Here is a 12,659-nt window from a genome sequence, read left to right as displayed (position 1 = left end):
TAACTACAGTTGAAATGAGGACTATAATGAAAATCTTTTTCAAGAAGAAGCCCTCAAGTCCTGACCTGATACGTCTTGATGGTTCTAATAAGAATAGGATTAACTTCATCTTAACTGACCGATGAATATTTAATGATATCTCTATGATTAACAAAGGGTATAAGCCAGAAGCCATCACAGTTTGGCACATAATGAAATGTGACAATATGAAGTAATAGTGACAACTATCCAAGCAGTGACGTCTGAGTACTTTAAGACCTGCTGCAAACGTAAAACTAAAAAATATATAAAACAAAACCGCCCGTCAGAAGTGATATTTAAACTAATGTAATTTGAACTATTTAATATTGAAATACTAATACACCAACAATAATAATAAACAAACTGTCCCAGGGTGGTGTCAAGTTCCTCGTTCACAAGTCTCTCGTCAACAACGTAACTGAGGTGGGGAGCGTGTCGACTAGGGTAGCGTAATACTCAGAATTACTGAACGGATTTCGTTGATGGTCATACAGGTTTACGCTCTGACTTCGACACACTCAGACGAGAAGGTGGAGGACATGTATGAGGACATCTCCACAGCAATTCAAACTCCGAAGACCGTTCAACGTTGTCATGGGAGATTTCAACGAAAAACTGGGCAAAATAAAATGTAATGAAAAAGTACGGCTACTTAAATTTAATAATTTAAATTAGGGTATTCCACGCCATAAAATAACCTTTGAAATTGTGAGTAAAATCCTATACGAGTTAATATTAGCAAATAATAAAAATATACTTTAATTTATGATTGTTGCAGCATACTGATTATTAAAAAAGCGTGGTTAATGTCCTTGATTCGGCATCACATAATATTGTGACATTAAGATATAAATTACGTTAGCCATTGTTTACATATTCTTAGACAAAGGACGACTCAAATAAATTGATGTATCTTAATCAAAACGGCCTTAATAACTAATGAGCATAAAAACTGGAGTTAAAAATATCATAAATTTTCGAGCATACTTGATTTATAATGGCGATTAAAGATTGTTTAGAACCTGTTAGGAATATCTGTCGTATTACGTAATAGTTTTTTGATGAACACCGGTCAAACATGTGGAATGTGGATTCAGGAACTTCCCGCCTTGACGCGATGTGACAACTGAGGGCTATTAAATTCATGGTCAAAAGCTTAACAAAATTGTCCACTATGTAATATTATCTTGGAGCATAAGGTGTTAAAAGTTGCTGATCAAGTATAAGCCTGAAGTTATGTAGTACTAGCTGATGCCTGCGACTTCGTTCACGTAGATAAGGGGTTTGTAAATAATAAACAAGTTTCGAATTGAATATTATCCCATATCCTATTCCAGCTCCGGTTCCCGTTTTCGCTCCATTCCTAACATATTATATGAATCTTATTTCAAGGAAGATTGCTGTGGCAAACTAAACCTACTATTGGTATAGTTATAGCTCATCGACGTGAATTTAATTTTTTCACAAATCCCGCGGGAACTATGGATTTTTCCAGGATAAAACGTAAGTTCTTTCCCGAGCTCTAGTCTATCGCTGTACCAAATTTCACCAAAATCTATGCTCCAACGTTAATGAGTAACGAACAAACTTACATTCACATTTATAATATTAGTAGGGTTTATACTTTCGTACCCCGCAAATTATAATGGCTATTAAATTCATGGTCAAAAGTTTCCCAAAATTGTCCACTGTGTAATATTATCTTGAAGCTTAAGGTGTTAAATGTTGCCGATCAAGTATGGACCGCCCTGAATTTATGTAATAATATACTTTAGTACCCAACAAAACGAACAAATTATATTTATTACCTCCCATACGCTCCAGTGCACAAGCGTATACGGCAAGCGTTTCTATGGTCCTATGCTACCATGTCCTACGGCAAGACAGCCGTCAAAAAACTGCGAATATCTACGTATCCCTAGGCAAAAAAGTGAGAATTTTTTACCGGGTGTAGGTACTATTTATTGAAACGCTTTTGTAGACAAAATATATTAAAAGTATTTATTTGGCTTCAGCTGGCGACGCCCGTAACATAAACCGCTTAGTATAATCCCTTGACTATTGTAAACACAAGTGGGTATTGCGTCTCAAGTGGACGGCGTCGGGTTTAGCGCCAAAACAGTTACGCGGGTGGTTTCTGCTGGCGCGCGGCAAAGGTTGGCATATCAGAGGTGTTAAATATGGCAAAAGGTAATTTTAGTTTAGTAAAAAAATATAACGCTGGTATACGTTGGATGAGGTCAGCGCAGTACAGATCGTAGTTGGATATCTTTGGCCTTTGCCCAACATCTTCCGGTTGATGATGAAGATGATGATGACGATGAAAAAATATTAAGCTTTATTTAAAGAATACTCCTTTCACAATTTAATGCATGGACATTTTGGCATATAGATTTTTTTCCAACTTATCAGTATAATTTTTTAAATACCTTGAATACTCTTTGATAGGATAGAGAGATAAATGTTAATAATAATGCACTTCACGAAGATCAATATAAAACAATTTATTTTGAAAGTTTTATGAAAAAAAAATTAATGGTAGCTTATTGTGATCCCAAGGATTCATTAGACTTATAGCAGGACGTTACTCTTATCTTATCTTGCAGGGTAAAATGGAGGGCACCAGAGGGCGAAGAAGGTCGTCCATGAGTTGGACCGAAAAATTTAATCTGCTATGGGCGGACCATAACGAACGTAACAGGGAAAATGAATGGCGAATGCTTGTGGGTTAGCCCCAAAGGGATATATTATATTACTAGCTGACCCAGCAAACGTTGTATTGCCGATATTAAAATCGCGATACAAAAGTAACTGTTGATCGTAGATGGGTGAAAATTTGAAGTTGTATGTATTTTTTAATGTTGACTCATAATCAAACAAATTCAAAAAAAATTCGGACCACCCTTAACATTTAGGGGGATGAAAAATAGATGTTGTCCGATTCTCAGACCTACCCAATATGCACTCAAAATTTCATGAGAATCGGTCAAGCCGTTTCGGAGGAGTTCAATGCTTAACACCATGACACGAGAATTTTATATATATATAAGAGATAAAAAAATCAGTGTTAGATTGAGAGCTGTAAATGTTTTCTGTTAGTTAGTTATAGTTAGAATTTGCCACAATTTTAAACAAGTTAAGACTTAAGTCTGTAGTGAGGGGATCTATGTTGCAATGAAGATTCGCTTCTATATAATATTTATATATAAACAATAAGATAAAAAGAGAATAGATAAAAAGCTTAAAAAAATGAATTATTATTTACTTCGGGTGAAGGTAATTCGTGCATGTATAGATATCCCTCTAAGAAAATTGAAAATTTTGGAAAATTCGGAAAGTGGTGGCCTTACCCCGTTTTTCGAAATACGAGTTTTCATCAGATCTCGATGTTTTAAGATCCTAGGAAGCTTCCCTGTCTATTCCCGCTATGGTGTCCGTACGTTTGTACAATTCGCCCCGTTAGATTTCAAGAAATCTCAAAACCACTACGAAAAATTTTTTTCATATGTGTTCTTTTTGGAATATTTTTTAAACTGCTTTACCGATTGATTCCAAAATTAATATATATATTAATAATTAGCTCTTAACATCAAAAAACCACGCCAATCACCACCAAGCGGGTCAAAATCGGTTATTTCATTCGTGAGTTATTGATGACGAAAGAAAACAGTGTTTTTTCGGAATTACTGCGAAATTCCGAATTCAATCAATTGAAATTTAAAGACTCTTTATGAGGCAAACCGCGTGAAAATCGGTTCATTAATTCATAAGTTATAGCCGTTTGAAAATAAAAAAATTGAGTTTTATTAAACTGTCATCAGACTTTTGAGCTCGAAGAACTCAAAGACATAGAACAGTTAACTCTTTGAGCTCAAATTCTAATCGAAGAGCTTAAAATCGTCATAAGTACAATTTGAAGCGTTTATGTATGGAATTAGCGGGAAGTTGCAGAGATGACCTTTAGGGTTTTCCGTTTTCCTTTTTTCTTTGATGTTTTTTTTTAGTTCTCGTGGTAGAATTTTTCATACTTGGTAAAATGATATTACTCTCTATATCTGTGAAAGAAGTGGGTCAGGATGGCTTGTTCATGCGTCATGTGCGTGATCTGCTAGAAGAACTCAGCCTATTTTGATTATATTACGTTTAAAGACAAGTATATATAATTCATTCGTAAAATTTTGTTTTCAAATTTTATTTGTGTATTAATCGTAGAAGTGAGGGCTATCATCTTAAAAACATAACAAATTGTTTAGATTTGCAAGAGCAACATCTCAAGTCCATTTCCTAATATGCAACTATTGGCGTTGAGGAGGTTATCAACTGTAAAGTAGAACAAAGCATACAAGATATTATGACGATGCGTCACTCGAACGGATAGCTCAGTTTGAAGAGTACTCGCACGGAGCGCGAGAGGTAGTGGGTTCGAGCCCCGCATCGTTCATAAAATATTCTTATTCAAATTTTATTTGTGTATTTAAATAGAATATATTAAATACATAGTTAGTATAAATTTAGGCTCGTTTGGTCGTGTAAGTGTGGATGGGTAAAAGTGGATTGACAAGATTTTATCAACAGCAATTTTAATTTTACAACGCTTTAAAATCCAATATTATCAAGCAATTCGTCTGACATTTAGCAAGAACGTATATAAAATACAATAAATATTATAAATTATTATGATGTCTTTCCAATATTTTACATTATTAATTATTTGTTTATTTGCTTGTTCGGAAAACAATCGTGCTAGCTCTCATGCAATGAAATAGAGCAATCAGCGAGCTCTAAGACGTTTTCACTTCAAAAAGCCCCTCAAGATTGATGAGAGGTCTCACAGTGTTTGATAACTAGGTATCTGACCGAGTGGAATGCAAACTTGGTCGAATTCAGTAGTAGAATTATCTGAAAACTGCTCGATTCCTTAACGTTGCGAAGAAACAATGCGGCTCCTACTGCATTTATCAGGAGGCGATATCAGCTGTTTGACCTGATCTCTGTTGCCAAAATAGCATTTCATTATTCAAGTAAAAATATCGTCCACAAGCAACTTTTTGCACGTATAATTAACCGTGGAATGAGCTTCCAAGCGCGGTATTCCCAGATCGATATAATACAACATGAAGCAAGAGATCGCAACTCTCTCTTGCAAGAGAATATGGGTAGCGGTGATCACTTAGCATAAGGTGACCAGTAAGCTAGTTTGTCCCCTCTCAACAGCAATTAGGCTTAATGCGTCCCCAGCATAACACTACACGCTACGACTACAATCTGAAAACCTTTCAAATGGTAACGCTTGAATCTGATGTGTACATTTACAATCAATTTTCCTCCAAACTTTCATAGGAAATTCTTCATGAGTGTTCCCTTCATCTGGGAAGGAAAAAAGTTGAACAATCGCGATAAATATCACAGACATCATAAAATATCGTCAAAAGTGTGTGTAAAACACATAGAGAGAGAAACATCGATATAAGAGTGAAAACATAAAAATAACTTAAAAAATAATAAAAATACTATATTATTTCTAAATTAAGAAACAAATACACATTAATTATGTAGCCAAGTAGCGAGTCGACAGTCGTACAAATGTTTCAAATCAAAAAGAACGTACCCCACCTAAACAGCCAGCTGCACTTTATTGCTGCAGAAGAGTTTGGCTGGCCATGGTCATTGTACCATCGAGTCCATCAAAAATCTATAAAATTGATATAGCCTAATTTTAAGCTATTCATAGCACGTTTATATAACCGCCTTTTATTCACACTTCCACACTCCTACTGTTGGAGACCACCACCTTCCACCTTCCTATCTTAGTGACAGAAAGTTTCAAGTCAAGCTCCGTGACGCAAGATCTTCCCTTTTTAGCTGCAGGGCCAGAGTACCTCAAGGCTCCGTAATTGGTCCAGTCCTTTACAACATCTTTACTGGTGACCTACCCCATTCACCAGAAACAGCTGTAGCAACCTTTGCCGATGATCGGCTTTCCTCAGTTGTAATAGTGATCCCAATGAAGCTTGATGCCTTACTTCTCTGGAACTTATAATTCTCTAAAAGTTTTTGGCTCACAGGTACCGTTTATCCGGTCGCTTCCTTTTTTCTTTTGCTCGGATTTCTCGTGGCTGTTATTAATAACAAGTTCATATAATCGCCTTTTTTCACACTTGTGTTTGAATTTGTTGAGCTCGCAGGTTCCGCTTATCCCACAGTTCCATTTTTCCTTAGCTGGGATATGTGGTGGCTATTATGAATAACACGTTCATAATATAATCGCCTGTTTTCCACATTAATCAAGAAATTGTTTGCCTCGCAGGATCCACTTATCCGACAGCTTCTATTTTGTATGTACTCATGAGTTCAGTAGGTTAGTTGTCAAGCTTGTTCGAGATTCTATTTTATTTTTACCAAGGTAGGGAAACTAATAAAGTAGATTTAATGTCACACTGTTATCACATTTTATGTTCTCTTTGTGTCACTAATAAAAAAAATAACCAAACCAATAAATATTAAATCAGCTTCATCCTTAGCTATAGACAAATAATTTAATAGCAATAAAATGGAAACAATAATATCGCCATCGAACTAATGCCATGTCAACGTTAAAGGTCGCTAGAATAAATTTGTTAATGAGCATACAATTTGGCTGATTTATTGGATTTTTTTGAAGAACACACGATCCTGTGAAGGCTAACTGGCTAACAAAGTTCAAAACACATCAAAACCAAGCATTATAAACATAGATCTATATAAGACTATTATGAATATTTATTGTGCCATTGATTATATTTTAATAAAATTTATATCGATAAACTCTGTTCCACTTTTTTTAGCATTCAAATGTGCGTTATTTATCTATTGCTTTGCTTTGAGCGTATTATAAATTGCATTTATTATAAACTTATCATCTTTGGTTTTGTGGCAATCTGTATTGATCTATACAAAAACATTTATAATGTGGTTTTGAGGACTTCGTATCCGTATATTGGGTTTCATTTAAGAAAAAGAAATATTGATTTTTAACTATTTATTTAAATCTGTACATATCACTTAAATGCAGAACGGATTTTAACTAGATGATAACTTTTAACAATTTAACCAGATTAAATAACAACTAGTTCAGTTTGTAGTCTATGGCGTGGGTGGTGAGATTCTTAAGGCGTTTATGAATTAGTTCTGGGCGATGGCGCTGGCAGCTGCGATGGGAGCAGCCTGGATGTACTTAGCAGTGTAGGCCAAAGCACGGGCGATTTGAGCTGGGATTTCTGGTGGCTGGGGGATAGCGTTGCCCTGAAAACATAAAACCAATTTAGTGCACAAATAATAGAATTGCCAGATGCATTTTATGATATATATACAACACTAGAGGAACCATAGAATATTTGTGTGCTTAAATTTAATTCAGGTCAAAACTATCAAGGTGTTGCGTACATCAGCTCTTAAATATATAAATTTATGTATTTTTTTGCAAGATGGACTGACGATCTGGTCAAGATCGCCGGAATATGTTGGATGAGGGCAGCGCAGGCCCGATCGTCATGAAAATCTTTGGGGGAGGCCTTTGTCAAGCAGTGGACGTCTTGCAGATGCTGATGATGATGTAGTTTTTAATAATTGCTACTTACTGATGGCTGGTAACCGTTCTCGTCAGCGACGTAGTTCATGGTGATGACTTCTCCTTCGGGAGAGGTCCATGAGAAGGAACCTTGGATGACATCAGGGGAGACTGGTGGGTTTCCACCGAAGGTACGTGGGACACCTTGAGCTTGAGCGGCGATACCGTTGTTGGTTTCGTAGCTGTAAACATTCGATGGATTTTAAATCAGATATTAATATCTGGAATATTAAGGAACGGATGAAATTATTTGAGGGCAATTTATACTTACAAGTAGTTGAAGGTACCATCAGCTTCAATTTGGTTTCCGGATCTGATAGTCTCGGCGGAGCGGGCGTCGGCGGACACTCTTGCGACTGGCACAACTGGGACCTGGACTGGGACTGGGGTGGGCTTAGGGGTAACAACTGGGACGATTGAGGCCAGTGGGGCGACTGTGGTCACCTTAACTTGTGGGACTTCAGTGACGGTCACGGATGGGCGGGGAGCGTAGGTGGTTGATGACCAAGGCTTGTAGGTAGGGTAGGCTGGGGTAGGGTTGTATCTGTTGTAGGGGTTGTATTGTTGGTTGTACTGTTGGTTGTACCGGTTGTACTGGTTGTATGGCCTGTATTGGTTGTATTGGTTGTACTTGTACTGTTCCCCTTGAGGGTTGTACTGCCCGTTGTTGAACTGGGCGTTGGCAACAGCCAGTACGCAAGCTAATACGACCACCTGTTCAATAAACAAATAATTAATAATTTGTTAACACTTTTAGTATTATCACAAATATATACGATATATTTACTTACAGCGAATCTCATTTTTATTTTTATTGATTGCCTAGCTTGGATGAACTAGTTCGAATGCTATTGAAAAATCCGCGCGCTCTTTTATATGGCTCACAGAACCACCCACTTTAGGCGGCGAATTGCAATAATATTCAAATTAATAGTTGCCAGTTTGAGGAATCGTTTTTTTAACACAAAGGTAACACTGGTTTTTAGTCGTTTGAATCACAAATTTGAAGGTTTTGGTATGGGGTTGCTTCTTAATAATTAATATTATAATATTTCCGTAAGTTAATTTTAGATTTTTCCGTAATAATTTAGTTTTTCAATTCATAAGTAGATTAATTAATGAATGATTAAAGTTTAAAACGTATCTAGAGTAACAAAAACATATTGGAATAATTATGGATATCGTTTATGAGTACCTAGTAAAGATAACATTTTTAACTATTGTAATATGACTTATTAACTAACAGCATAACATTCCCGATATTCTAACTTTGTAAATAAGTCTTTTATGAATATTTCACTGTACATTATTAATGAATTAAATTATTTATTTTGAGTTGGTATTTCTCAAAAATATATTTATATTGTTTGTGAGTTAAAAAGGATATTTGTAAGTGTTTGAACCGATAGGAAAATAATTAATTCTTACATTAGATATTGATATTATTTTAATCTAATTGAACACCTTACGATGAAGGGTATAATTAAATTAAATATAAAAATGAATTAAATAGACATAAAGGCTTAAAGACATTTATTTTCTCAAAATTGATTTCTTTAGAATTCATTTTTATGTCATTTCTAATACTACTACCGCCTCGAAAACAAATGGCGCTCTTAGAGAGAAGAAGTTAGTGACAATTTTTGTGCACGTATATTAAATTTTCATAAATTTACTGACACTGAACAGTCATAATATTTATTTCTTTAAATTTTTCTTTGAGTGACTGTCTATACCCAAGCTAATATATAGCATGCACAACTCTCTTTTGCAGAGCAAACACTATATCAATGTCAGCAGCATATGGTATTAAGGTGTGGGGTCCCACATCCTAATACCATATAATTTAATTTAAGGGTATAAGAATGAAGGGCTATATTAAAATTTTTCATACATTAATTCTGCTTTTGTTAATAAAAATCAGCACCGTTGATATATAAGATTGATGAATTTTCATAACTCAAATACTTTTACCAGAGGCTCCTTTGCACAGGATGCTGGCTAGATTATGGGTACCACAACGGCGCCTATTTCTGCCGTGAAGCAGTAATGAGTAAGCATTACTCTGTTTCGGTCTGAAGGGTGCCGTAGCTAGAAAAATTACTGGGCAAATGAGACTTAACATCTTATGTCTCAAGGTGACGAGCGCAGTTGTAGTGCCGCTCAGTATTTTTGGGGTTTTTCAAGAATGCTGAGCGGCACTGCATTGTAATGGTTTCAATTAAAATCAGCTGACGTCCTGCTCGTCTCGTCCCTTATTTTCATCTTTTAAAGTAAGTTTTACAAGATTTTTTTTTCATCAAAAAAAATCTTGTAAAACTTTTCAATGTGTATTCATTTCATATTATATTTATTGAAATTATATTATATTTTCTTTAAATATATGTTTAACCTGTTTGTGTATTTATTTTAGAAGAAGAAGTCGTAATTTCAGAAATAAATACTCAATGAGTAAGTACTCAAGTTTGTACTTTTGATCTGACCCTGATTTAAAGTTAATGTTTAATTTTCTTGAAACATTATGAAAAATTTCAAGATATATTAGATGTTTTGTCTCTCAAAGCATCAAATAAGCATCAAACAATCTCTTTATTCTTATATTTAATCGCTATCTATGGACTCCAAAGTGATTCAGGCTTGCTACATTGCTGTTTACGTAATGACAATAGTAACTGTTATTGTAACGAATCGGCACTGTAAAAGTTACTAATTACTAATATAATAGTTACTAAAAAACCATAGATAATACGAAAAAGCATTTTAACTCGGCTGTTACAGACACGTTCAATGGGCTCATGCATTTTGACAGCTTGTCGTTGTTTGAAGTTTATTGAGGTTAATTTTACTTTATTGAATCTGTAAAAAAGCTAAACGTAATAAAACACCATACTTCAATATTATCATTTGTATGCCTGGCAGTAAGGTTTCCAGGACAATACGACATAACTACTTTCTTAAAAACCGCGTACTCTTTTTTCGAATAGCGGCAACGCTCCTGTGAGTCCTCTTGGGAGAATGTGGACTGCTGTGATCACTTAACATCAGGTAAACCGTACACTGGTTTGTCCTCAAAAAAAACCTTCAAACATGCATTATCAAAACAAAGCATTGGAAAATTTGCTCTACAATATTAGCCAAACAATCTTACTAACTAAGTCTCGAAATGTCTGGGTATGAAAAAGGTAAGGTTTAAATTCGAAATTTGTGTTTTTAAAAACAAACCCAAATTTTGCGGGTCTGCGGTTAAAAGTGCAATTAAAACTAACTTCTCGTTATTTTTATTAGAATTTTTTATTTTGTCGCATACCTAGTCCTGCCTTATTTTGACATAGACAGATATATTTGTGTCGATTACAAAAGAGACAGAATTTTTTTATAGCTAGTGAAGTTATAGCGATGCTGGAAGAGGGGCGTAGGCAATGTTATATCTCACAGCGGTTAAACGTGATTTGTCAACTATCCAAAGAACTTGAACTCGATACCAAGAGACAGATTTCTTTCAGAGAAGTCAAGGTTCTGGGAGGAAACAATGCACACAACCACGAGACGACCGTTTAATAGTGACCCAGGCTCAGAGGAACTACAGGTACAGTAATATAGACCTCAAAAGAAGAAGAAGAGGTAAAAGAAGCATTAGTTAGTCTATGGACTGTGGAAAGGAGGCTTTTAGCAACTGATATTCACAGTCGACGACAGTGCGGGTCGCCTAGTTACTCCGTGAGCACCAGATTGCTCTAATGAGGTTTGGAATTGCCTGTCTGGGACACTAGGTAACTCGAGTAGCATACTCTGCTCCGATGTGGTTTGAATTTGTCTGAATATTGAGGATCGACATCAGCAAGTGTAACGATGACCAGGGTATCGCTATGCCGACATGAGTTTTGAAGAAATTACCTCTTACGTTGGAGTATCCTTTATGATTTGGGCGAGCGTAACTTCCAGCTATCACACCGAGATAGTTTTCATTGAAAATGACTCACTAAATATGCTAAGGTCAACAGAAATCCTAATTAAACATGTACAATCTGAAATCACTGTAATTTGTGAATATGCCATTTACATGGATGATGATACTCGGGTCCACCGCTCTGGCGACGTAGATGCCTTAATTCGTCGTTTGGCTTTGCCAGCATGAAGCCAAACCTTATTGAGTACGGGTGGGACAAAGCGGTTTTTACAGGCAAGTACGATCTGTTCAACTACTACCACAAAATATTAGGGAGCTAAAACGTGTGACCTCGGCTGAGTGGGAACAAATTCAACAAGACACCATGAAAAGCATTTTGGAAAGCATGACAAATTAATTAAATGCCTAATCCCTGCAAGTGGAGGTCATACTGGTTAGTATTTTTTTAATGTCTTTTTTATTAGAACAGTATAAAATACCCATAGTCTTAATTTTCTTATACCCAATAAAATGAAAATTTTAACAAGACTCTCTCTTAACATTGACTAAAACACTGTTTCCAGGGTTTAAGTGTTAAAACTATAAAGTATCAAGTAAACTATAAATATCTAATTGATAATAAGAAATTTCTAGTCATTTATATTACTGCAATACTAAAATTATTAATACAATCCATAGAAAAAGCCAATGACTGTAAACTGCACTTTTTTTTGCAAAGGAGTGTATATTTAGAATAAACAAATTAATATATTTTACACTTTTTAAACAATTTATAATATCATTAACATCATTATATTCAATACTTACACAAAATGATGTAAATAGGGTAATGGTTACTAAAATAATATTAACTAACAACAATTTTGATGGAAAGTTAAATCCTGTGAGACCTTAAAGAAATTTATGACATTGCGGTCATTCGCAATGCAAAGGAATGCCCATTTGCCACCTAGGTTTTTCTCATGCGTCAAAATGAAATTGATTTACGGCCGTTCCCAATATACTATCTACAGATAGAGATAAATTACTACCTTCTACTATCAGTAATTAGCTGTCAATAATCTGAAGCTGTCCCAATATACCCGATAAGTCATTCTTATCGCCTTATATTGGGACGCGTGAATT

At 35.3% G+C, this 12,659-nt stretch overlaps 1 protein-coding gene across 1 annotated transcript; it reads right to left on the bottom strand.

The window, feature by feature from the left end:
- Positions 1–7,024: 7,024 nt before the first annotated feature.
- LOC126964566 (larval cuticle protein LCP-22-like) lies at positions 7,025–8,581 on the bottom strand. Its single transcript, XM_050807761.1, has 4 exons — positions 8,419–8,581; positions 7,899–8,341; positions 7,638–7,809; positions 7,025–7,302 (listed from the first exon to the last, which is right to left on the bottom strand). The coding sequence occupies exons 1-4, from the start codon at positions 8,428–8,430 to the stop codon at positions 7,183–7,185; spliced, it is 747 nt and encodes a 248-aa protein (XP_050663718.1). The 5' UTR covers positions 8,431–8,581; the 3' UTR covers positions 7,025–7,182.
- Positions 8,582–12,659: the final 4,078 nt, after the last annotated feature.

This window comes from Leptidea sinapis, chromosome 5 (assembly GCF_905404315.1).
Source record: "Leptidea sinapis chromosome 5, ilLepSina1.1, whole genome shotgun sequence".
In the NCBI taxonomy this organism is placed as follows: Eukaryota; Metazoa; Arthropoda; class Insecta; order Lepidoptera; family Pieridae; genus Leptidea; species Leptidea sinapis.
Note: the sequence above shows the minus strand (reverse complement) of the source record. Positions and strands in the feature narration are given on the sequence as shown.

Bases quoted from the DNA above. Each gene is read 5' to 3' on its own strand.
- LOC126964566 (XM_050807761.1), bottom strand. The intron at 7,810-7,898 runs GTAAGTATAAAT...GAATGTTTACAG, and splicing joins GATGGTACCTTCAACTACTT to CTACGAAACCAACAACGGTA. The intron at 7,303-7,637 runs GTAAGTAGCAAT...TTATGTTTTCAG, and splicing joins AGAACGGTTACCAGCCATCA to GGCAACGCTATCCCCCAGCC.